The sequence below is a fragment of the Aulostomus chinensis genome, chromosome 3 (assembly GCF_037954235.1).
Source record: "Aulostomus chinensis isolate RoL2024-O1b breed Wild chromosome 3, RoL_Achi_v1.0, whole genome shotgun sequence".
NCBI lineage: Eukaryota > Metazoa > Chordata > Actinopteri > Syngnathiformes > Aulostomidae > Aulostomus > Aulostomus chinensis.
Genome location: NC_141322.1, coordinates 15,973,634 through 15,999,831, shown reverse-complemented (window position 1 = coordinate 15,999,831; position 26,198 = coordinate 15,973,634). Strand labels below are relative to the sequence as shown.

Below are 26,198 nucleotides of genomic sequence, written 5' to 3'. Positions count from 1 at the left end.
GACACACAATGTGGGACCTGAAACACCAACTTGGACTTCAACAAACTGTAAAGGGTGTGTTCGTCTTCAGTATCAGCTGACCACCGTGTCACTAAGTGGATGAAATCTATCAACCAAAGATGCAAACACACTAAACGTTCGATGACAGATTGAGAGAAATCCTAGTTTGACAGCACATATTCCACAGCCTTAGGAGTGGCTTACACACGTATGAGTGAAGAGAACATCTCAGTATGATCTTCACAAACACACACCATTCCTCCTTGGCCACACTGGGTGAGAGGCAGAGGAAGAGAAAGAGCATGCCGACAGGCGCCTGCAGAAACAGTGAGATGACTATCAAGCCTCAGGTATGCGCTTCTGTCTTTGAGGAGCTCCAGCACAACGCCTGCAGCAGGTAAACCACATTTTTCAGGGAGGGATCATCAATGCCTATCATGGCAGCGAGTCATTCTGACACACAAGCAAATACATAAACGCATTAAAAAAAACACGCTCATACAACCACACCCAAATACTAATAAAAGGCAAGTTGGGACATCCTCTGAAGGCGTGTCTAACCACATCTATATGAAACTGCTGTCACTTGTGAACTTCTTGCTGTCACCACAAAAGCTTGCATCTGATTATGTACTTCCTTATACGTTGGATTTAGATTTCATAGCAACCCAAAAAAAGTTACATTTCAGATCCTGAAAATGGGAAAATAAAATTAGAATTCAAGAAGGGGCTGATCTGAACCAATATTGGTGTCACGTGCTGGCATAATTCAGTTGTCAGATCAGAATGATGTTAGCAGCTGAGAAAGATTGCTGTGATTAACCGTGTATACGGCGTCCCTTTGTCAGGATGAGTGACATCTTGCCTCTTTGTACTGTGTGCCGGCACCCATACTGTCACGTTTCCTTGGTTGCACCCAAGGAGACTCCTGTTCTCCCATGTGGATGAGAAGAAGACAAGCAGCAAGAAGTTGTGTGTGTGTGAGAGAGAGTGAGAGAGGATGATGATTGTGGGAACAAGAACGAGTGCAGTTTTCTCACATTCAAAGCTTTGACTCAGCACTTACAACAAACCAGCATGTGTGGCAACACACACTGGGAGGATATGGGAGAAATCCCCAGAGCACAACTGATAGTACTGGGAACCACTAAAAAGAACTGGTGCACACACACAGCAGCCAGGGTTCAGTCTAATACTGAACATTAGCTCTACAGTGGCATCGACTGAACTGTTTTGATACCATGTAGTATCATGATACACTATGATGCATTACAGGACCTGGAAGTTAATCTCATCAGCATCAGTGAGGCAATAACACTGCCTGTGATTGGCTGTTACATATGGTTGACCATGCAGGAACACTACGATACTCCCAGCAGAGGCCGGTTGAGAGTGCGTGTGTAATTATGCACCAGCGACCATAGACTGTAAAATTCAGTGGCTGGGATGGTGCAGAAATGATTGGAGAAAGAAAATGTGGGGTTTTGACTTCTTCAGGAGGAGTGACAGTGGCACAGGGGTGGAGCGATCGTTTAATCTAAGGGTCCCGTGTCATTCAGGCTTTTATAGCTTTTAAATTTATTAGTTGCACAAATTTGAGCAGAAAAAATGTCAAAGTGCTAAGATATAAAAGTCCAGATTTCTATCACAGTGTGTAACCTATGTAATTTTCTTTCTGTGAAACTGTATTTGATAAAATTGATGTTCAGGAGCAGGTATCAAAGTCAAGGTATGACTGAGATTGAACATTTCTGAATGATACCCAGCTTTAACCAGGAGGAAGAACACTGTGTTCTCACACACATTTATGCAAAGGAGAGGGAGCGTGAGGGTGTCTATGTGTGTGTGTGCGTATGCAAGTAATGCAGATTCAGCTGAGAAGAGTTGATGAATGGCTTCATTAAAACAACATTAGCTAAGGTGTGAACCCAAATGGTGAGTGCCAGTGCAGTGATTTGCTCAGTTCCAACACACACACACACACACGCCCGCGTGCACTTGCCGCAATACTGAAATTCTCACCTTTATACCAACACAACGCTGCCAACCTCTCAGCACTTAGTTCCTACTCATTTAGAGTGCTTGATATGGAGCAGCTTTAAATGTGACCTCAGGCTTTCATAAATATGCAGCTTAAAACACCTATGACAGGCCAAATTATTTCCCAGAAACATCAGCAACACTGTGGAATTTTCTTTAATTAAACTGTTCATCCCTTTTCCCTCCCTCCCTCCCTCACACACACACACACACACACACACACACACACACACACACACACACACACACACACACACACACACCCCCTGATGGACATGAGGACAGCAATGACACCATAGAGAAGGAAAGCAATAAAAAGAATAAGGAGAGCAGGACAGCAAAGCAAAAGTGTGTGTGCGTGTGTGTGTGTGTAAAACTGTAACCTGATTAGCCAGACCCTACAGGGAAGACAAATCTACATTATTCTTTCTCATTTTCCCTCTGCTCCTCACAAACCCAGAAAAATGGGGGCAATTCAGTAACCCTAGCAACCAACTCTGTCTACGTGCAGAGAGAAGCTGCTGATGGAGGGGGGAAGGAGAGATGAAGAGGGAGACGGAGATGGGGAGTGAAAAGGCTAAAACAAGTGCATGCAAAATAAACACAGTTGAGCAGATGCAGGATTTCTTTCCTGTTATATACTACTGAAATATTCTCCTCCTTTTCCTTACTCTTTTCCTCTTTCCATCCCCCCTTCCCCTCCTGGCTCCTTGCTTTTTCTCCTCCTGGTCTCTGGCCACGTATGAGGGCTGTTCAAACACAACCTGTTTCCTCTGGCGTCCCCTGGGAACATTATTCAGCCTTTCTACTGTTGTGTTTTCGCTCGTTCTCTTTGCTCGGCCCCTCTCTTATTTATTTACAGCTGGACGTTTGCTCTATTGATTGTTTTACAGAGGATATGAGTGGGCTTTGTCATCGCTTGGCTCAGCTTTATATAGATCCCTCTGTTCTTAAAAGATGTTCTCACCAGCATACACAAACATCCTCCTTCAGCAGGTTGTGTGTCAGTGTCTGGTGTGAAAAAAAAGCTCATGTATGACTGCGTCACACATGCAGAAATCTTGAAAATGATGATAGGGAGGTGTGTGTGTGTCATAACATCTTGAGACAGGCTTATGACACACACACACCTCCTACCATCATGGGGGGTAGCGGCAGAAAATGAGAGGGAGAGCAAGGAGAAGTGAGTTGAAAACCAGTGGTTCTTTCCACAATGGTGTGATTGTTCATTGGATGTAGGTAGAGAAAAGAAAAGGACTGAAAAGGGAGGAGAGGGAGTAAGGGACTGCAGCTTTATACATTCTTACACACTCTTACCAGTTGCTCTGCTGTTGCTCAGTGTGTGTGTGTGTGCATATATGTGTGTGTGCGGGGGTTAGAAAAAGAGAGTGAAATGTGAATGAGGTACCTTAAAAGGGGTCAAGGCCTCTTTATTAACTATAGGTTGAGGTCACACACACACACACACACACACACACAATTGAAGCCAACTGTGAGATAAAAATGCGTCCGCCTTACCATACCATACCAGTTCAACCAACCAAAAAATGTCATATTTTTGGGATAAATTGCAAATTAATGGCCAAGATTTTTTTTTTAATCCCTTAAATCCGGCGCTCCAACCCTTTCTTCCTCCTTGTAGTTTTAACGTCTGGAAAAATCATCTTATTACTGTACCGAGCTTGTTCCATCACTTCATTGAAGCAACGGGGGTATTAAGTCTAAAACCTCGTCCACCATGTTTCTTTAATAACACCACCGTTTTATCAAATATTTCAGAACAGATTTATTCCAAATTAAGCTTGACAGATTTGGTATCTTTGAGATGAACTGCACAGGAAATTACAGTCAACCATCTGTGTGGTTGTAAAGTGTGTATTTGTAATGGCTGATCAAAAGAGACATTGAATTTACAGGATTTTTTCATGGTAGTAATTGAACAACTGAATTGCTCAGGTGGAATTCACTCATCAGTTCTGGTTGTTTTATGTTGTCGACTAAATTTCAATAAGATTTACGAGCAAAGGAGGTAAAGCGTTTGCACATCACCTCCGCTCAAACAGAAAAAATGAAGAGGATTTTCCACATTTTCTATTTCTGTCGTGTAAATAATGAGAGTGTTTACATGGACTTAAATATCCTGGTTATGATCAGGTTGTTTTTAAGTATTCTGTTATTCCGTTTTTCATTTGGCACGTAACATCTTAACCTGGTTACAGAAGTGGGGATAAACCCTTATCCCCACTTCTGTCACCCACTTTTGCAACCTGGAGAACTTCCACAAAAAAAAAAAAAAATTAAATCAAACATGGCTGAAGTAACGAGAGAAACTGAGTTTTTTTTTCTCTGAGTAATGAAAGAATTAAATATTATTGGGAGCATCAACATGCTTGACCTATTTAAGTCAATGACAGACAGGTTACAGGTGGCCGGTTTCCCAACATGTACGGCGGAGCAAGTTGGGTCACGTTGAAAGTGCTGAAGGGACATTACTACTTGGCCAAACATACGGAGACAAAGAAGTAGCTGTAATTTAGCTTCTTTCGAATTTTGCAAACTCTCCTCCGCATTTGTGCTATGAAAAAAATGAACATTACAACACCTGCGAAAATAACATGCATTAATAAGAAACCAGGACATTGATATCTATTATGTATACAGGAACATCAATATTCAGGTTTTTCTGTGTGCGCGTAAACTCCATATCCTGAACAGATCAAAAACACTAATCTGTAGTCCATGTAAATGCTCTCATCGTTACAAGGTCAGATATTTACATAAAACGTGGTTTCAAATGATGAAATATAAAAGTCACATGTAGGGGCAGAAAAGTGTATAAGGACATCTGATTGACACAGACGTCTTTAAAAAGTCACTTGCTCAATTCACCCATGTAGGACAACAGAGGGCTGCCCTTCAGCAGACTTGGCTGATTGGCAAACTTCAAAAAGTCTGCCAGGGGGAGGGGCCTTGGAGAGACCAAGGAAGACCAGAAGGGCTGCATAAAGGGCCAGGATTAGGATCAGGTCGGTCAAAATGCCATTTCTTTCTAAAGAAAGGTTCTAGGGTGGCAGGACTCCGAGGGTTGAGTTGCTATCTTGTAATCAGAGGTTACTGGTTCAATCCCCAGGGTCAAGAGTCACACTGCACTGGTGGAGCAGCTATTGACCCACAATCTGATGTCCTTTTCATTGTACAATTTGATTATTTACTTTAACTGTGAATATTCTGTAACAACCCTAGCCAGGATGAAGTGTGTGTGTGTGTTGCATGAATAAATATTATTTCAAAATGTCAGTGCAAGAGGCAACCCATTGACTGGGCATACAAATCAGATTCATGTGGGCACTAGTCTCACACACACACACACACACACACACACACACACACACACACACACACACACAAATGTAATGCATTCGCATTCCTAACCCTAACCACCACAACCCCAACCTTTCCTCTGACTTGAACTGTAACCCCAAAACTAAATCTTTACCATCAAACTCCCCTTTGAAGCTGTCCAAGAAAGTAAGGAGCAACCAACAACATCCTTGCTTTTTGAAAATGTCCAAACTATGATGATTTAAATGTCAAACTGGTCCTCAAAAGATAGCTGATCCACACACACACACACACACACACACACACACACACACACACACACACACACAAACACCTGATATGCCGAGAAGGGAGTTTTCAGTCAATCCTGACATGCCTGTATGCTGAAGGCCTAAAAAGGGGGTGGCAGCTAGAGTGTGAGGGTTAGCCAACCAAGGCAGACAGAACATCTGTTGCCCAATCAGAGCATCTGGAACATCTGGTACCAATGAACAGCAGTCATCTGAAGGTTGAACTCTGACCTTACCCACTTGGCTGTACTGACTGCATTCTTCTTCTGCATGTGTTTATTTCTCTTTTTCATTCGTTCTCCAAGCCTCTAGATCCCCTTCATCTCTCGCTGACATTAAACAGGCAGCAGGGTTGGATTGACCAGGTGCTGTGGTTCTCCCGCACCGGTTTACCTACACGTCACGTGGTAGGAGCTGCAGTTAGCAAAGCACGCATTCCTTTTATCTCTCGTCTATCAACAGCGCACAGAGTGAAGGAGGGGGAGGCTTAGACATCTAAATCCAAATTGCAATAACACATTCACTGACTTGTAAGAAGTGCTGTGTGTGTGCGTGTGTCCACACTGAAGGAGGGCAACTCACACTGTGCTAGTAAGTTTAGCACGGTGGGATTTCTCTGAGATGCCCTGTAGTGAATTGTTCTGTCAAATACTAAAGAATACTAAGTGTCGGATGGTGGTTGAGGAAAGAAAAATCAATGTTTTTGTGTTATTTGCTGATAGTGTATGGTGAGTGACTGCAGCATACACACGCTGAAAGGCAGGTGGGATACTTGGTATGGAGCAGTGTTCTGCTGTGATTTCTCAAAGGAAATTGAGGATATTTACGCTTTTAAAAACCTCCCCAGCTCCATTCAATGAGAACACTAAACTGAAGACTTTGAGATGCAAAAAGGTGGAATTAATGTGTTAGTCCGACTACAACTGGACTTTTAAAATACATGTGCACACATTATGGTGTGGTCAAGTCATCATGGTGCTGAGGTGCAAACAACCCATTTTTTGGATAGACAAGGAGACAAACTTGCTGCTGCTTTCATAGTATTTGAATGAAAGTCTGGTGTTCAACAGGAACTTGTTGCTAATTTGTTTTAGAAAGTGATGCTAAAGGTAACCCGGAAGAAAGTCTGATTGCAACCAACATACTTCCAAGGAATTGATTCTTCCCCGGTAGTTGTATGCTGGAATAACAACAGCAGTCTAATTGCACCGCATCTGTTTGTGTGTGTTGGTTTGATGTGAAAGGCAGATGATTCCTTCGCCCCTACACAAAGACGTGGGCCCTAACAGGAAGGGTCACACACTCCCTGTATGGTCTGTGTGTGTTTCAAGCCTGACTCCTGAACCTCATGCTAACATCCTTCCTGACAGATTATTTAAAGCTTGGTCAGCAAATTCAATTCAGAGTACCCCGCACGCACATACACACACACATTTTACCAACACTCTGACAAACCCACTAGTAGAGTGTGTAGGGAGTTCTGGGATTGACTTGTGGTTGGTAATTGCACCACTGGACTCATTTGTAATCGACAACAAGTTGTTAAATATCACACACACAAAAAGCCAGTGAAATGCCCCTCATTGATTAGTTTACAGACGTCTCCCCACATTCTCTAAACACATTTCTCATGCTTGTGACCGCAACCGCAGCAAAAGCCATTATTCTGATTTCATCTGCCCTTCAGTTTGATCACTTCTTCATTCTTCAGTCCAACTGGGACAACACGACATCTGCTGGATCTTTTCACCTGATGCAGAGGAGAGTGTACATGTGGCAGGATCCCACCAGTCCCCCCAGTGTCCTTCCCACCCAAACAGGAGCACCGACTGACCAGATGATCAAGAAACATACCCACATCCAGCTTCCCGCCAGATAAGGCCAACCGTTTTTGTACCAACCCAGATGGAACCGGTGAAACCTCGTGTTAGTAGGGGACACATTAGTCCGCCGCACTACCTGGGGTCCCACAGGTACATCTTTCTACCCGCATGATGTTTATGGCCAGTTTTGACAGCCCTACAGTTCCTCTGCTCCTCCTGATCAAACACACGTCTATCACACACTCAAACAGAATTAATCCACCCAGGCGTACAGCCTCACATGCGCACTCACACAAAGACCCTGAAGCCTGCTTGCAGACAAACCTACTGCTGCGTCACCACCTTTTCTATTGTGTGCTGGTGAAAGCAGCCATTTATCCTAAATCATATGTTTCACTGCCTGCCTAGGAAACACACAGCTCAGTAAGCAACACAGGCAGATGCACACTTTCGGTTTACAGCACACATTCTTCTTCCAGGAGAAATATCAGTATCACATCTGCAGAGCTGGATGGGTTTATTATCCTGCCTGGAAAATTATAACACAGTCTATTTGGAGATGCTTTCTGAGCATGCGTTCCTTTGTGTTTGTGTGTAAAAATCAATAAGAGTTATTCAGCACACTAACAGACTGGATGGCCGTACATATATCTCTGGTTTTCTCTGACAGACCACAAAACACAGCAATCAATACAGTTTATCAATGGTAGTTTTGCGTGTGCCAGTGTGTGCAAAGGCAGCTTTTTATTAATGTTCCCAGATGTGTGAAACACTGACAGAATGTGAAAAAATTAAAAATATGTCAAACTTTTTAACAGACTTGCACTCCAGAGTTTTCCTCTCAAATGTTTCCCAGTGCCTTAATTATAGTTGGAAACACTATGGCATAGTTGCTGATTGATTGATAACCCCATAATGATGTACCGCCATGAATAAAGGCTGCACACAGACACAGGCAGAGAAAGGTTGTGCCAAAACCCCTGAGAAAGTCAGTCATTCTAAAAGAAAAACTTCTGGATTCAATTCCTAATAAGTGTTCTGTGAAATACAATTGTGAGGTGATAAGCTCATTCCTTAATTCCATGTATAACCATTTGCATCTGTGTTAGAACATTCCTACTCCTTTTACACACACACACACACACACACACTTTCATTCTTCTTGCTCTATTTTTCCTCTCTCAATTTTACCAGTCACCCTGTGTCTCACTCTCCACACACACATACACACACACTCTTCCTGAGCAGAGGGAAAATTCTTTGTATCAGCCAAAATCCCACATTAGAGTATCAGCACTCTGCCTGTGTGAAATAACATACACTGAGAAAAGGATGGTGGTATTCACTTCCAGTGCAAGGGGAATGACGTCGTGGGTCACGGAGGTCTAAATATCCACCACAGTCAACTGTTAAAAGTTTTGATTTGTGCAATTTCAAATTCTAAAAAAAGAAATTCCCAAGAGGCCACAGTAGCTCTAGTTTGATGGCGCGACAGCAGGATGTTATTGTCCGATTTTCGTGATGATGTGATCACTGGTCGAACGAAAATTGCAGGTGGAGGCATTAAGTGAAAAGGGAGGAGAAACTCCTGGACTCTAGAGAGTGTGTTTGAGGTGCGACGAGGACATAAAAACATGACGTTGCCTCTCATCTTCATCAGACCCCCTGATGAAGGCTTGATACTGAAACAGGTGAAGAGTTTGTGTTCTAGGGTCCCACGTGAGCATTCCAGTACAATAAAGGCATTTTAATTACACAGAAGCAAGAAGCTTAAGAGTTTTTTTCTGATGTTGATGTTAAAGGGGGTCCTGAAAGTCTACCTGGACAAACACATGAAGCCCAAAGTGACCAAACTCTGCTGTACAAATGAGGATTTTAAGTATTTCCAGTCTGTCTGGGGTTCTTTCACAACTGTCTTTGATGAGTCTGAACTAAATTGGTGCACCAAATTTATTAAAAACATCACACAAAAGGAGCAGAGGAGGACACATGCTCATAAAATTCTGTGAAATATGTCAAACATTAAGCTGGAAGGTGCGAACTCCACAGATGTCTCGCAAACAATCCCCCTGTCATATTGTATGTTGTTTTGTTTACTAAGTCACAACCAGGCAGCCAGAAGTCCTTTGCGTTTTAATTTGTTTCATGTTGAGATTATGCTCTCACTGCAGCTTTGCTTGGAAACGGACTGGACCAGCTGTTTTGGACCGCACCAGGATACGATTGCTGCTTTCACAAGCACCCAAACTGCAGTAGAGTTCAATTCAAACAGACCAAATGCTGTGTTGTGAAAGTGTGTGTGCAAAGACTTTTCCCGCTGACTGATTAAAGCAGGGACATAGTTTGACCCATTACAGATTAGAGAAACACGACACACCTTTCTAATAACAATCTCTGCTTTCCTGCACTACAGTTCATCTGATCGACTTCAAACTTTTGCAGGGTATCTAAGGAAGTTGAAATTGAGTGATGTTGAGAAAAGAGAATAATCACACACACACACACACACACACACACACACACACACACACCCCACAGATTCCTTTCTTTATGAGAGAGATAAAGCTACTAGTGTTAGGCAGCTTGTCCCACTCCGTTAAAGAATCGCTAACAGCAGTGAACAGGCTAATGACAGACTGTCTGTGTCTGTCAGAGCAGGCAGACTGCCGGGAATGCGATGGCATCTGGAGACACCCAGACCCACATGGAGAAACACATAGGTTTACTCTTTCATCCTGTCATTCCAGATTAGGAAGGATGGTATGTGTGTGAGAGAAAGAGAGAGAAAGAGAAAGAGAGTGAAAGAGAGCGAGAGAAAGAGAGTGAGAGAGAGCAAGAGAGTGAGAGAGAGAGAGAGAGAGAGAGACTGCTGCTCACTCGGGAGCAGCCAAGTAACTGACAGAGGGAATCGATGCGAAGAGGTCGATGGACAAACATTAAGTCCATAGACTGGTAAACACAACAGAATACCCACAATGCAGTACTGACAGAACGCTGTCACACAGGCTGCTGAGCATGAACACTGGTCCACTGGGAGACAACAGCACTAATGTCACTGTGGTGACAGCCCAAGGAGTTTGTAGATAAGCAGGTAAACATGAGCAGAGCTGAGTAACCATGTTATTAGAGCTCAGCTGGCACAGAGACTGACCTGCTTCTTCGGTGTCTGACTGTATTTATATTTGGTTTTTCTCAAGGTTCAGGATCTCCCTCAGTGACACCTTGATAAGGTCTCTGAGGGAAGCAGGGATCCAACCAGTGAGGTTTGGATCATAGGAATGCAGCAATATGACTTTTGCTTTCTTAACACTGTAAAACAAAAGTAATGTAATTCACTCTCCCTCAGAATATAGCCCACGTATACAGACACAAAGGGGGTGCATGACGTAGTCCGCTACCATAGAACTAAATCAGACAGATATCCAATCTAGCTATTTGAATCAGCATCAGGCCGATATTTGATCGGTGCATCCCCCTCTTTATCAGGGGGTTCCCAAGTGTTTCAGCTCTGGACCCTCAAAAATAAAAGGTGCCAGAGACTTGCCACCCCCACTGTACCTGGAGGCCGCTGAAGCGGACAACATTTGATTTCTGGACGCTCCTACTTCCAGGACTCCTGTGCTTTTTACTGTGTATGAGTGAAAAATTGTGGGATAAACCTAAATGACTGGTGAAATGTAATAAATCCAGAGGGGGAGAGGGAGCCAGAGCTCCCTGAATGCTGGCTTTAAAAAGATCTGAATCACAGTGTAGTTTACAACAACAAAAACATTAAACCTTTAGAAAAAAAATAGTGTTTTCCCTCCAATAGTAAAGAGTCATAGAACTTTTTACACCAGCTAGAGGCTTGAATTGGCCTTTCAAGTTAGTTTTATCATTACTTTGTCACCCGCCTGTGTATTAACATCAGAGTATTCTGAGGAGGAGGCAGGGGAGAGGCTAGAAGAGCATAAGAGGTGGGTGTGAAGGTAGTGACCCATCCTATCTGCTGATCTGTCACTGCAGCAGCAGTGGAAACATGCTGTTCATGAGCGAGGCAATATCCTGTCCTCTCCTTCTTCCACGTCTCCCCTTCTCTCTCTTTCCTGCTACATCTGCGCTTCCCCACCCGACATACCACATTACCTACAGATCTGATAAGCACTCGCTGTCACTGTTTAATGCGCCTGCCTGACGACAGAAGCCTCCACACACACACACACACACACACACACACACACACACACACACACACACACACACACACACACACACACACACACACACACACAAACACACACACACACACACACCTAACTCTCCCATATCACTGGCACCATTAAAATAGTGATCAATGAAAAAGCTTTACTAATCATTTCATTGCAATCTGCGCGCGCGCGCACACACACACACACACACACACACGTGTGCAGCCCCCGCGGACGATTTGCACACACACCAGCAGCAGCAGCACAGACACGCAGGAGACAGGAGAGAAAACGCCCTGCCTTGTTCCATGTCGAAACCCCAGCCTACCCTCTGGGTAGTGGTCTGCACAACCAATACACAATGCCTCACACTAGCTGGTCTTCAGAGACCATACACCTGGACAAACAGCACGGATTTCTGGTGGGGTTTTTTTTCTTTCCCGTCTTTGTGTGCCATCTGTGTGCTGCATTAAAGGCGAGCGATCACACGCTCGAACACACCGGTCAGGATGATCTGTGTATTCATTCAATTAGATAATTCATCTGGAAATGCCGCATAATGTCAATTAACCTTCATAAATGGTCAAATGCAGGGAGAAAGAGAGTTAAAGGGGGGGGCAGTGAAGTGAAGAAAAACACATTTGCAGTAACAAAGATTAACAACTACATTTCCCATTCGTTTTAGCAAGACGCTTTAAAAAAAATAATCTAAAAAAAAAAAGTTTTACCTTTAACTTGAGTTTCATATTCGGCCACGATCTCCTTGTCCTTTCGGAATTTCGCCGGAGACGTCATGGCTGAGTTTGGAGATCAAATGCTGTCGTTGCGAAGTCAATTTTGTCTCAATGAATCAATAAATCAGCCTTGGGGGGGAGGAGAACCACACTGGAAAAGATTAAAAAACGAATTTTAAAAAGTGCCCAGATGAGAGATTGCAGCTCCTCAGTGCTCCCGCGGCTCGGTATTGTCTCACAGCCTCTGTTCACTCAGGGCGCATTGTGAGTTTGGCGCTGCCGCTGTTGCTGCTGCTCTCCGCTCCCGTACGCGCTTCACTGCCTCCTCTAAACCCGGTACGGTGCAAAAAACTTCCGAGTAAAGGGGGATTCATCCCCCCTTAAACATCAGCCGGTACCTCCACAAGTTTGTAGTGTATTAGCCTTGAGCGGCTCTCGGTCTCCCAGTTGTGTGTCCGCTCGTCTGAAGTAAACTGCTGCCCACTCTTCCTCCCTGAAGTACGAGAGAGGAGGAACCGAACAGAGCTGGAGCCTGGCTGCTCGGCCCCACTGCGCAGGACAGCCGGGGATGCACATATCCACTGCTGCAACTAAGACCCTGACATACCCTTTAACAAAGACCATAGGTATTATCATGGCTCTGTATGAATATTTAGGGGAAAAAAATCATCAGCAAATACCAAATATTATCTACAGAGCCCTGAAGCAGCCATAAAGTGATTTTTCTGATCATAAACAGAGAAAAATAGTTATAACTTGTTTCCTCAAATATACCACCCATATAGTCATTTTGAGGCCACAACATATAATTTGCTCCCTCACTTTAGATGTTTTGAGGACATGAGGTATGCATAATGTGTTCCCTCAAATTATTCTGAAGTAATGAGATATTACTTGCTTACAGCCGTGTTTATTCTATAACATGAATGCTTGTTGCTTCCAGGGCAACTTTTCACTACTCTGTTTTACCAGTGGCATCATCAACTACCAGAAGCAACCAGGAGCTACATTCCTGATGTATGGCAGAAGAGCAGGAAGAAGCAACGTCTGATAGGTTTGATTACTTTCTAATTTGGTTCTAGACAGAAGGGGATGCAAACAGAACGTGGTTTCACCAAGCTAAATTCAATCAAGGTAACATATATTGTGACCTCAAAATAAATGAACTGAGGGAACAAGCTATAGCTCTTGGCCTTGATTTTTATTCCAAACGTTTTTATTCTCTTTGTGGTCACTCCAGGACTCCATACAACCCAAAGGTTGTTTCAAATGCTGGAAAGTAAATAACAGCTCAGAGGAAAAGGTATGATTGGGAAACAGTTGCAAAACTTCCAGATTATTGGTGAAACTTTTTCAACTGGCGTTGTTTCGCTTGCTTGCAAACTTTGCAGTTGTTTCTGTCCATGAGTGTCAAAGTGTTTAACAACTCAAAAAGACAATACAATCTCTATATATCTAAAGGCTGTTTTAGAAGAATTTGAGGAACATTCTAGGGCTGAAATGAGCAAAGCACTTCATGTTTAGAGAGCTACAGCATTCTGTCATGCTGCATTGAAATGTGGATAGAACTCTGTTGAAATTTGAGTTCATGGTTACTTGACAAGACCTGCCAACTTATATCAATTAGTTCCCCGAAAAGATTTTTTTTAAGAAAAAACGTGGCTCTTCTCTTTCATACTCACTGCTTGACACGGTGGAAATGTGTCTCATGTATCAATGGTAATACTTCGAAGGTAAAAATGTAGTTTAAGCTGTCTGTTAGCTTAAGAGGCGTGTAAAGAAAAAAGGTCCCTTCATTTAAAACGAAAGCCCCGCCTAATTTTATAGGAAGTCGACTGTTCCCCGAGCATCGTGATTGGTCAAAAGATGGATGAATGACGTGCTATTGCGCCAGTCAACTTTGAAGACTCGCCAACGGTGGGCTCGTCAATTCGAATTTACAACCAATTGAATTCAGACTTAGTGATAAATGTGACCAATCATATGGGTTACTGCGGAAGGTAGCCAATCGGAGCCCGGGCTGCGGTCTCGTAAAGATAGTTTCAGGAAGTGGCCGTAAATACCAGGAAGTTGTAAACAAAGCTGACGAGAGGCTGACAGATATTTAGTTAGCTGTTAACTGCATCAGAATGGATGCTGAGCCAGTCGTGTAACACAGGCTAGTTATTGGAGTTATCGAGTATTTATGAATATTCAGCCTAACCATCCGTAAAGCGATCGTCTCGTACGGAATTGATAGGGCTATTTCCTCGTGCGTTTGTTCAAAAAGCTAACGTTAGCTGTCTTCCGTGTTTTCTGCTTAGGAAACGGCTAGTGTTTGCACAACGACGTCAGAGCTAGCGTTTGTGAAGTTAATGTTAAAGGGATATCGGTGAACTGATACTTGCCATCCCAAACCAGACAGAGTAAGCAGTATATTGTCAGGATTATTTTTTTCAACTGCTGTATTAGCTAACGGGGCGGAAAGAGCTCGAGCTCCTCCATTATAGCAGGACGACCATGTCTACATCCAATGCTAATTTCAAAAACAAGTGTGTGACCCAGGTGAACTGCATATTTTGTGAGAGTTTGCTCTGCACAAGAGGTATGAAAGCGGTACTTCTTGCAGACACTGAAGTTGAACTTTTTTCCACGGATATACCTCCAAATAGGTAAGTGCTTATCCCGTTAGCATTGCTGCTAGCCTTTGTTTATGTCTGCTGTTTCGTTCAAAATAAGATGTTCTTCATAAAACTCCACCAATATATGTATTTATTTAAGATAGAAGATATGAACACTTAATTCTGTTTAACAGAATTTGATAGGTGATTCTGAGTGTGGGTGTGAACCTCTGATGTTTATGTCTCGTTCCCCGCATCCTCCCCCAAGAACTGTTGACTTTGTGGCCAGCTGCTACTCTACTGAAAGCTGCAAATGCAAACTGAGAGACATCGCGTGTCTCAAGTGGTGAGAAAAGCTCTTCTATACCTTGTGAGGTTTGTTTCAGGAACATCATCTGCTAATGTTAAATGTTAGTGTAAGAAGTACAGCTATTTTGGTTAGATGCATCACATTTAACAGATGTTGACCCTGTTAGACTGTAACAAACACGTTTACATGTTTATGTGGCTATTTTTTTTTGGATCAGTCATTTGGTGTTATGAACATGAAACACTGACATACTGAACTTTTGTTGAGTTTGACAATCAAAGATGTTAAAATTACAAATGTTGATGGAGCTGGAACCAGAATACTTGTTGTACAAATACAGTCTTTAACAGTTAGGTCATCATGATAATAGTTGTCATTTCATTTTTGTAGATGGTGGTAAATGGTTTTTTTCCCTCTACGTCTTCATTTCTGGTTTTCCCCTACAGTAGAGCAGAGTTTGTTTATGAAGTTTCTTTTATGTTCGCTCTCCTTTGTTGTATACAGGTTGAAAACAAATATCTGGTACATAATAGACACCCACTAGTGGAGTTAGCACTTTTCAGAGGTACTCATGCTAAAGTGCTGACACACATTTATTCTTTATTCTCTCTCCCTCTCTCTCTGGCCCAGTGGTAACGTTGTAGGCTATCATGTTGTGGCCCCTTGTAAACCCTGCCTGCTGTCCTGCAACAACGGCCATTTCTGGATGTTCAATAGCGACGCAGTTTCTACTCTCAACAGGCTGGATGCGACAGGTCAGTATAAAAGCTGATAATCTTAATGCAGAAATTCAGATTAGCTAGATGTGTTGAATTAGAACTGTGTTTATAGGTCTGAATCTGCTTCTATGGGGTGATCTTCCCGAGCTGGATAACAGCGAGGACGAGGAATCAGACAGCCCATCAGAGGAGGAGTGTATTAGGTAGAGATGCAAATGGACAACTGCTAGAGGCCTGGAGCTGTGGATCTAGAGGAGTGTACAAACCATGCTGAGATAAGAGAGGCCTTGAAGGGTAACTGAACACTGAATCACACAGGGCAGAACAGTAGCAACACAAAGAATATTGTATTTCTGGCCACACCCTCATCAGTGATGTCACAGCAGGTGTTCAGCATTTCACAGGTAATGGAGAACACCTGTTCTGACGTGGAATTAATTGGATTCCGGTCAGACATCCAGCATGCAAGGACAAGAAGGTGGTTGTTTGTTGTCTTGATATATTTCAGTGTTGAATTACTCTTTAAACAGTGACCATGCCTTGCCCATCACTTTTCACCGTTTAAAGCACAGACACACGCATTGTGACACGCATTCTTTCTCTCTCTCTCGCTCTTTCTTTCTCTCTCTCTCTCTCTCTTGCTTTTTTTATATTTGCAGTGAGCTGTTCTAAGATGTGGCTGATGTAAAATAACATACATTCTATATTTCATCCTTACTGAGCCTGTGGTTTTGAGAAGCTGTGTGTGTGTGTGTGTGTGTGTGTGTGTGTGTGTGTGTGTGTGTATGGGGAGGGGGGTAGGAGGAAGTGTGGTCTGATAAGTCCATCCTACTTATCAGTAAATGCTGTACTTTATCACGTTGCTTACATTAAGCCTGATTTTTCTGATAATATGCCTACATTATTTATAATGGCAGTTACAATCTGAACATGGTGTATTAATAACAACAACAACAACAATAATAATAAGCAGAAACTCCACTGCAGCAGTCGTGTCTTCAAGGCTTATATTCTCGCTGTGTGATTGGGTGAGAGTGCTTTTTAAAATCCCTTGTATTGGAGACGTAGCACAATTATTTATGAGTTCCTTGCTTTAAGTGCGTATTTAATGTAGATGACCTTACACAATCTGATATATCGGTATCAGTGATATGTTTGATATGCTACTCGTGTTTGTTCAAACCTGACGACGACAGCAGCAGTCGTAGTATGTTTAACACCCAGATGAATCTGACTGTAGCAGTTTCACATACTAACCCACTAACTTATGCAGAGGGGCGTTCCTCCACTAAGGTCGAGAGCAGCTGAGTTTCAACTTCAGTTTTGGGTTGTTGTTTTTTTTTGTCGCTTATAATTCCGATCAATTTAGAATATTCCACACCTGGTTTTTATTGAAAAGCTACAGAAGAGCGATGGCAAACGTGCGCTGTTGCACCACTCCACAATAATCCACGTGAATCATTGAGCAAAAAAAAAAAAAAAGTTCTCCATTGATTTCTATTAGTGCTGCATGGTTCACACTTTTGATATTTTGAAATGTGCATTTCTTGACTCACACGTGCAAATTTAGCATTAGAAAATTTCAAAACACATTTATAAAGCACTTTTTTCAAAATAATGTTGTTATACTAAATTAAACAAATGGCAATATTAAAAAATAGAATTAAAACGATATTGAATAATTAGTGCCGTTCTGTTCACATAACTGGCTTTTTTTTTGTTTTGCAGTTATATAATTGCTTAAATCGCAATTAACGGCGCAGCACTAATTTCCGCGCCATTTTGTTTTCAACCAAACTTTTCTGTAAAATGCGTAGCAGCTTTCCTGTAGCACCTGAATAGAAAAGAAAAGCAAATTCCAAAGAATTATCGAACATATCAAGACTGAATTTAAAGATGGCGTCCCCTCAGTACCTTAATATCGGGCCAGATATATAGAAAATCATTTACAAGTAGATCTGTTGTGAAGTGAAGCTCATGTGGGAGCAGCTGAAGTATTCTTTCCACCTTCAGTGTTGTGTGGGTCTTAGCCAGGTTCCTGCTTGCTGACAATAAAGCTTTTAGCGAAGCGAAGGACTCTGTAGATGCTGTGTGTTCGCTGGCCTTCTGCTATCAGCATCCTCAACGGACTCAAACGGGTCGCGTCTCCCTGCTGTGGCCCGCTAAAGCTGGCACCCTCTTCTGGAGGAGAGCGGAGGAGTTCCGCCTGTATTGCCGGCAAACATTGTCGAAGAAGCCAACACAAGAATGTCACTTTGGTATTGAAGGGATAGAATAAACCGAGCGTGTTTATTGTTTGAACTTCCATCGCACTCTTGTTCGTCTGTTCACCATTCAGCCTTGAGTCGTGTCAAACACACCCAGAGGGGAACCTCAGTCCAGATTTTCACATCCTTCACCTTAAAGTTCTAACTGACAGTCGCACAACAAATAACTGTCTGTGTGGGATAGGATACAATGCTGGGTATTTATTCAATCCACAAACCAAATATCTATAACTACATACTTTTATTTTTGTTTACAAACTTCGTTTACAAATGCATCTGTTGTATCGTGCTATCGTGCTTCTGTTTTTGTTCTTGTATTTAATATTTAATTTGTGACGTAGTGCTTTTGTTTTGTTCAAGGTCGGATACGTACGGTTTTACCTCAAGAAGGTATCAAGAGTCAAATGATAATCAAAAAAGATTTTAATTGTCTGTTTCTGATGTGAATAACTTTGATTAACATGCCCTGCTGAAAATGTCTATTTTGGAATTGCACTGAAACTGCATTGGTAGTTTGAAAAACTGATTTATTGTTTTGTATGCTTGTTAAATTAATAAACCTTTTTTTTCAAATATCTTCATTTTTCTGCAGGTTTGTTGTCATGTTTTACATGCGTGATGATTGTTATTATCATTTGTATGATTATTAATACACAATATTTTTATGCCCATGCACTGCTCCTTCTAGCCTCCACTATCATCGAAAAATGTCCATTATATATAGTTGAATGCTTTTATATTGTTCTAAGTTTAGTGTCAGATTAAACATTAAATTGTTTCCGGGGTGGAAAGTCTATAGTTTGTTGCTATGATGCTTCACAGTATATTTTTCAGGATTCACACACCTAGAGACGACTTTTTATCAAGACACGACATGAACCTATTCTGTATTTTGTGTCACGTTCCACTGACTGATTCATTGATCATGTTCATCGATCAATATGTAAAAGCCTGCACCGCTCTGATGGTGAGAGTGAAAGGTGGACTACGCTACATGCAGTAGTGTCAGGTTTTTACTCCTCACTCTGTGTGTGTGTGTGTGTGTGTGTGTGTGTGTTTTAAATCACTGCTAATTAGTAGCTGTCGTGTTCTGGTTTGAACCGAGTGGTGTGATTTTTTTAAACTTGTGCAACAAGAAAATCAGTCCTTTTTTGGACTGCAGTCCTTTTTGCCAACTATTTTCTGCTCGCTGTTGAAACATGCACGGAGCAATTTAGGTAGTGATGGCGGAAAAGAAGAAGGAAAAAAAAAAATCCAACCCAGCAACAAATAGTTGTGGTTTGTCTTGTTTTCACATGTTTTTGCAGCATCCACCCAAATTACCCATCACGCCCGCTCTAAGTCGGTTGTGTGTTTTATCTGAAAATGCCAAAGGAGCTCCGGTGTCTGAGTGGACAACCTCATGTGAGGGTCAGGAGAGTCACACCTGTACTGAGGGTTCGCCAGCCTCTCGCCCCTTTGTATCAGAACACTGTCATTATTGCGCTGGTCGGCCCACCTGATGCTTTTTTTTCTCTGCGTCCTCAGTTGTGAGTTGATCTTCTGCGTACTTGGTTTGTAACGTGTATTTGAGTTGGCGTCTCTCCATCGACAAAAACCTGTCAAGCTTTTCTCCCCTGACCTTTGCCGTCATCCGTCATCATTTTTTTCCCCACTTGGACCAGTGAGCAAGTGTAGCTTAAGCAAAGTTAAGATTGATTTTCAAAGAAATCCTGTGTCGTGATATCGTCCCATTCGATTTAATGCCCAAATCCCTCAAATACACTGAATATATAATCATCGAATCGAAACAAGTCCTCTGTAGACAAGGGTGCACCGAAGCAACTGTTGAGTTTCCTTGTCACTGACTAATTAAGCGAAAGTACTACGTTCTTATCACAAAAGTACTCAAGTCAAAGTCAGAAAGTTAATGTAGACTTTAAAAGTACTTAGATGTGTGATGCTTAGATGTGGAAAATTACAGCACAGTGTGAGAATATGTCTATGAAATACAAGGAAAGTAACATAATAAAAGGCAATATGTCAGTGTATTCTCTATCTTAAGTGAAAAATATTTAAATAAAAAAAAATTTAACTCTCACCTGTACAAACTTTCAGAGTCATCATTGCCCAGAGGACATTAAAGAAAGATGGCATTGTTTCCACTGTAAGGTGTACCGTAAGTACACAGTAGTTACTCAGTACCTACAAAGTACTTGTAATTGGTTTCTCTCCACAAGTACCATCTGTGTCCTCTGTGCTTACCCTGCTAACCAGTACCTAGTTCAAATATGCGGACTCAGAAGCCAGATTCTTCCTGCGCGCTCTGGTAATGACATGGTAATGACACGGTAATGACATGGTGATATCAGGGCGCAACGCTCTGAAACATTAGTATGAAGACTGTTACCAAAACAAATGAAGGGGGGCGCGACGAGACCAATACTGAGGATGGAAACATCCAACCGACCAGTATTTAGTGATCCAACGTGGATCCTCTGATACACTGGTGTCTCTTAGAGGACTCTGGCGCCCCCTCTTGGATACGATGTGGTACAATGACACATGCATGAAAACAAACGCATATACAATACTAGACATTTAAAAAAGAAAGAAAATTCGATTTACGGTTGATTATTTGATTGAGCATGAGTGTTTTTATTGTGAAAAATCATGTGTAAAATGTACATTTTACACATGATATCGTTCAAATGAGCGTGCAGCACTAAATTCATGTGGCGTGACGATTTCAACCAGTGACCGGACAAGGACCAGTGGTAGCGGCCGACTGTCACCATCACCACCCACTGGTCTGAGCTGTAACTGAATTAGTGTGTAATATACACACTGCATACAATATGAGCCAACATACAAATGTGTCTGCACTGTGGTCGATATATGACTTATGTGCTTTTACAGATGTTTTGTAAATAAATAAAAACGTTCCCTTTTTTCCCCAAATTCACGTGTTTAAGCTGTCTTTGAGAATGTACGTTATGTGAATACCATGAAAACCTAATACCGCGTATTCATATAGTAACAAGATGGCAACAAACAGAAGTATGATGCAACAGTCCTTTTTTTTTGTCGGAGCAAATGTCTTTTTGTGTTCCCCAACTATTTTCAGGATTTTAACACAATTATTTCACATATCATGTAATTCATGTTGATCTCAACTCCACTGGTGAAGACGGAAACAACTCACATGTTAGAAAGTCTGTGTAGTCTGAGGTCTGCAATGATATCTGACCTAAAGTCACACTTGTGATGCTGAGGAAAAGAGAGACAGAACAGAGACGGAACGTCCCTGATACCTCATTGGTCTTGATAATGAAAGATGGGTCTGATCGGTTCATGGCAGAGATTCAGTAACGCTGTTTTGAAAGGCATCAGGCCATAGCCAGACTAGGTCTCTGGACATTCACCACAGAGGATACCAAGGCAGTGCATCATTCTGTTGGTGCAGATGAAATATTGTATGTTATGATACTTAATATGAATAATCTTACATGATATAAACAGATGCACAGTGGTGCAGTGGTCAGCACTGTGGCCCCACAGCAAAAAGGTTCTGGGTTTGAGCCCAGGCTCCGTCACAGGATCTTTCTGTGTGAGTCTCCATGTTCTCCCTGTTCCTGTGTGGGTTCTCTCTGGTCCTCCAGCTTCCTCCCACAGTCCAAAGACATCAAGAGGGGACGAGGCTGATTGATACTCTAAATTGACCGTAGGTGTGACTGTGAGTGTGAATGGTTGTCTGTCTCTATGTGTTGGTCCTGTGATGGACTGGTGACCTGTCCAGGGGGAACCTGCCTCTCACCTGAAAGCTGCTGGGATAGACTCCACCCCCCACGCGACCCTTAATAGAAAGGAATAAGCGGAAGACAATGAGTGAGTGAGTGAGATATAAACAGATGCACAGCGGTGCAGTGGTCAGCACTGTCCCCTCACAGCAAGAAGGTTCCAGGTTTGAGTCCCAGCTCCAGCAGAGGATCTTTCTGTGTGGAGTCTCCATGTTCTCCCTGTTCCTGTGTGGGTTCTCTCTGGTACTCCAGCTTCCTCCCACAGTCCAAAGACATCAAGAGGGGACGAGGCTGATTGATACTCTAAATTGACTGTAGGCGTGACTGTGAGTGTGAATGGTTGTCTGTCTCTATGTGTTGGTCCTGTGATGGACTGGTGACCTGTCCAGGGGGAACCTGCCTCTCACCTGAAAGCTGCTGGGATAGACTCCACCCCCCCCCCCCCCGTGACCCCCAACATCCTGTTGGGGGTCACAGGGGGGTTTATAACATGGATATAAACAGATAAAACAACAAATCAGAAGTTCTAAGGTAATGTAGAAAAAGGATTTAAATTATATCGTGGTACAAGAACAGAGAATAATACCTGACATAAACGGAAGAGTTGTTTTCAAAAAGTTTTCTTTTACATACACACGTACAAAAATGAAATATAAAAGAATGACAACTTCAGTTGCTGAGCCTCTGATAGTTGCGGGGAATATCCTCAGCTCACATTTCCCACTTAACCTGAGCCACACCGTCCAGATGATGTTGTCCACCTCATTATATTTCAGCCACATCTGGCCCACAACACCTGCCACTGCTTTTAAAAAGACGTACGCGTCTCAGATTAGGCCCAGATGTGCCTGATGTCTGGATGGTGTTGGTCCCTGGACCGATGAAGCGGACACCATGGATTGTACCTTTCAATGTCATGAAGCAATGTTCAGTAATACTCTGATCCACACTGGAAATCGCTGGTTTAAGTGAGTACAAAAACAAAAAAGGGCAACTTGTTGTGTTTTCTTGTAGTTTCTCAGAAATCAAACTCTTGTGTGCTGTCACAAGTGTCTTCCTGACACTAGATGGCGCAGTTGTACCATTAATGGAAGCGAAGGACCAGGCCCATGCCAGAAAGACACATTACAATCAACATAAGAACAATTACAGATGCTACCAATATACATTTTCAGTGTCAAGATTGAATTTATATTTCCGGACTGGAACATGATTTTTTTTTTTTTTTAACAGGAAATAAAATCCAAAAATAGGTTGTTACCGACGAAGACAGGTGGGTTTTTTTTTTTTGGCGTTTTTTTTTTTAATCATTCATTTTAAATTTCAAAGCATCAACTTAGTATCTCAGTTTATTTTACATCTGGGTGGAAGTGCGTGGCAAATAATGAATGTTTCTAATTTCCTTTTTTCTCATGGAATAAATAGTTTTGTGTTTCAACATTCCAGCGTCTTTATTAGCTCGGACAGATAAAGTGGATTGAGGTCACCTTCTTCATCAGAGGGATCTTTTATAAGAAATAACACGGAGGCTCATAAAAGCTCCACAGTCTGTCATGGTCATCTCCTGATAATAGACTTAATGCTAATGTCCATCTTTGGCTGATTAAGCATATAAATGACACCTCAAGAATTCATCACCAAAATTTTTTTTTTTCCCTTCAGGGGGAGGAGGGAAAATGTTACAAACGGGTGGCTTTATTCTCTTTTAGTGCGCTGCCTTTAATGGTCACTTAAAGATGAAAAAAAGACAATCCTTTCAGAACATTAGCTTTATAATGAAGTGATAATAAAAACACAAATGCTTTTCTGTGTTTGTGTGTGTGTCGGGGAGGGGGGGGGGGCAGAACTGCAGGTGTCACAGAAGTGCAGGTTTTCATGCTGCCTACAGTACTCCTCTCTTTTAGAACCAGCTGCACTACTGGGCTTTTGCCGAAGTACTCAAGATAACACAAAGAAAAACTTCAAACGGGCTTTTTTATTGTGTTCTATTCTTCTGGGCAAGCTGATTACAGTTCGGGATAAAAGTTGTTCCTTTACAGTAAACTAATGTGGAGAATTAGAGAGCACTAATTAAGTCATGGGGGATCCGAGGCAACCGGCATGGATGTGTTCCCCAATGCCCAGACCAACGGGGGTTTAAAGCGAAACTCAACAGCCCAACAGCAGTCAGCATCAAACGTGTTTGTTGTCAGCTGAATGTCCGGTAGAGGTATGTGAACTGCTGGATCTGCAGAAACCACCAGGGACTTAAATAGCAGGAGTTTTAGTTCCTTAGCCTGAGCGCTGATAGGCTCATCTATCCCTCTTCTTCTTCCTCCCTCGTTCTCACTGCCCCAGCAGAGCTTAGGGAGTTGCTGCAAATGCCACTGAGTGTGAATCAAAGCGGAAAGAGTTCTGTTTTTTTCTTTTTTCTTCTGTTCACAGCCACTGGTGTAGAATATCTCTATCAAGACATGAACTTATGCGGGTCAACACAATAAACTGCATGCCGAAATAATGGCAAAAAGCTTTGATTTCAGTTTAATTCTTTTTAGTCATTATTTAACAAAACTCATCAGATTTAATTATTTTTTCCCCCCCCTCCCTTTATTTTACTTCGAAAGAACCTTAAGACTTGTATAGTCACTGTAAAAATCAGACAAATTGCCAGACCATGAGCTCATCTTTCAGGCCTGTTACATGTAATTGCCCAAACTGATGGAGATTCAATAGAGCGGATGTCCATTTATTTTTAAGTGGAAATATTTCTGGAAGTATTGTTCTACTCATGCATGTACCAGCGAGAAGGGAACATTCCCACAACATTAGCCACAAGTTCTAATCATGTAAAAAAAAAAGGGGAAAAAAAAGAAGGAAGTTTTAATCTAACATTTGAGGTAAAATTTTTACTAAGACAACTGCAACATTTTGTGAAAGGTTTTGAGGAGATTATTGAATATTTGATCGTATAATCTGTTGCCGTAACCAACATTTTTATTATCATAAAATTGTATCCTACCCTTTTGAAAGAAGATTCATGGGAGCAAATTAAAAACTTGCAGCTGAAAATATTACCAGAACATTTCTGAACAAAAATAAAAGGCCTAACTGGGTAGTTGGAAGAAGCTATAGAGTGTGATTGTGTGATTATTAGGTGCATATGATTTATTGTAGCATAAGTATACTTCACATTCATGGGAATCTTGGTACAATGCCACATGATTACGACTGAACACACACCCACACACACACACACACACACACACACACACACACACACACACACACACACACTGAATTGAAACAGTTTGGTTTTGGCCTCTCTCCATTCTTCTTTTCATGATGCTGGTTTTGTAATATGTCCTTGTGTTAGCCTGCTCTTATATTTCCTGCACACACCATTCTTTGATATTTTTCTTTTATGTTTCTACACTCTTTGGCAGGCATTTATTCTCCCCTGTACACGTTCTATTCAGACTTAAAGGTCTGTAAAGGCCTCACCTGTCTTTCCATCAATTCCTCAATGAACAAAAAAATCTTTAGTTGGTTTGTACTTGTGTTTTATCCCCTTCTGACCATGTTTATCTAATTTAATCCTCAAAGTCTTTGTTATATAAATGACAATTATTCCAAGACAGATGTCCCGTTTTTGCGTCCTGAAGCAATTTATGTTTGAATGAACCACTTGTGGAGCAGAGAAAAATCAGCTGTTCAATACAAAAGTGACAGTGTTGTTTTTTTTTATTATTAGTGTTGCAATGTCTTGAAAGATTTACTTGAGTACTGATTTAAAGGAGATTGTACATGCACATGCATGCGCGTGCACTCACACACACACACACACACACACACACACACACACACACACACACACACACACACACAAATACTTTTCTTTGCACCATTTCTCATTATAGGGAGGGTCTGTTCCACTGCCTGCAGCCACCTGCAAATAACAATTTAGTACTCCAAGAAGTAAGATTGTGTTCCTTCAGTTCATTCTTTGTGTGTGTTTGTGTGTGTGTGTTTGTGTGTTTGTCAGTGTATGTGTGTCCATGAGTGAGTGTTAGGGGGAGGGGTAGAGAGAGGGAGAGAAAGTCTAGTAGAAAACCTTTAATCCGGGTGCTG

General features: G+C 42.0%; 2 protein-coding genes across 4 annotated transcripts in view; one reads left to right on the top strand and one right to left on the bottom strand.

Annotated features, from left to right (window-relative positions):
• Window positions 1-14,181, bottom strand: part of srgap2 (SLIT-ROBO Rho GTPase activating protein 2) — a 65,758-nt gene extending 51,577 nt beyond the window's left edge. Inside the window, exons 1-2 of one of the 3 annotated variants that reach the window (XM_086198954.1) lie at window positions 14,099-14,181; window positions 12,411-12,567 (exon numbers count right to left, since the gene is read on the bottom strand). In XM_086198954.1, the coding sequence (XP_086055080.1) occupies window positions 12,411-12,477 (67 nt within the window). In that variant the 5' untranslated portion in view covers window positions 12,478-12,567; window positions 14,099-14,181. Of the gene's footprint in view, window positions 1-12,410; window positions 12,905-14,098 lie in introns of those variants that run through there. The other 2 variants (XM_086198955.1, XM_086198953.1) reach the window with 2 other exon arrangements.
• A 280-nt stretch (window positions 14,182-14,461) lies between these two features.
• On the top strand, window positions 14,462-19,025 carry LOC147267857 (protein FAM72A). The gene is made up of 4 exons (XM_086200689.1): window positions 14,462-15,067; window positions 15,285-15,362; window positions 15,957-16,081; window positions 16,158-19,025. Exons 1-4 carry the CDS (start codon window positions 14,916-14,918, stop codon window positions 16,250-16,252), a joined length of 450 nt encoding a protein of 149 aa, XP_086056815.1. The 5' UTR covers window positions 14,462-14,915; the 3' UTR covers window positions 16,253-19,025.
• The last annotated feature ends 7,173 nt before the right edge of the window (window positions 19,026-26,198 follow it).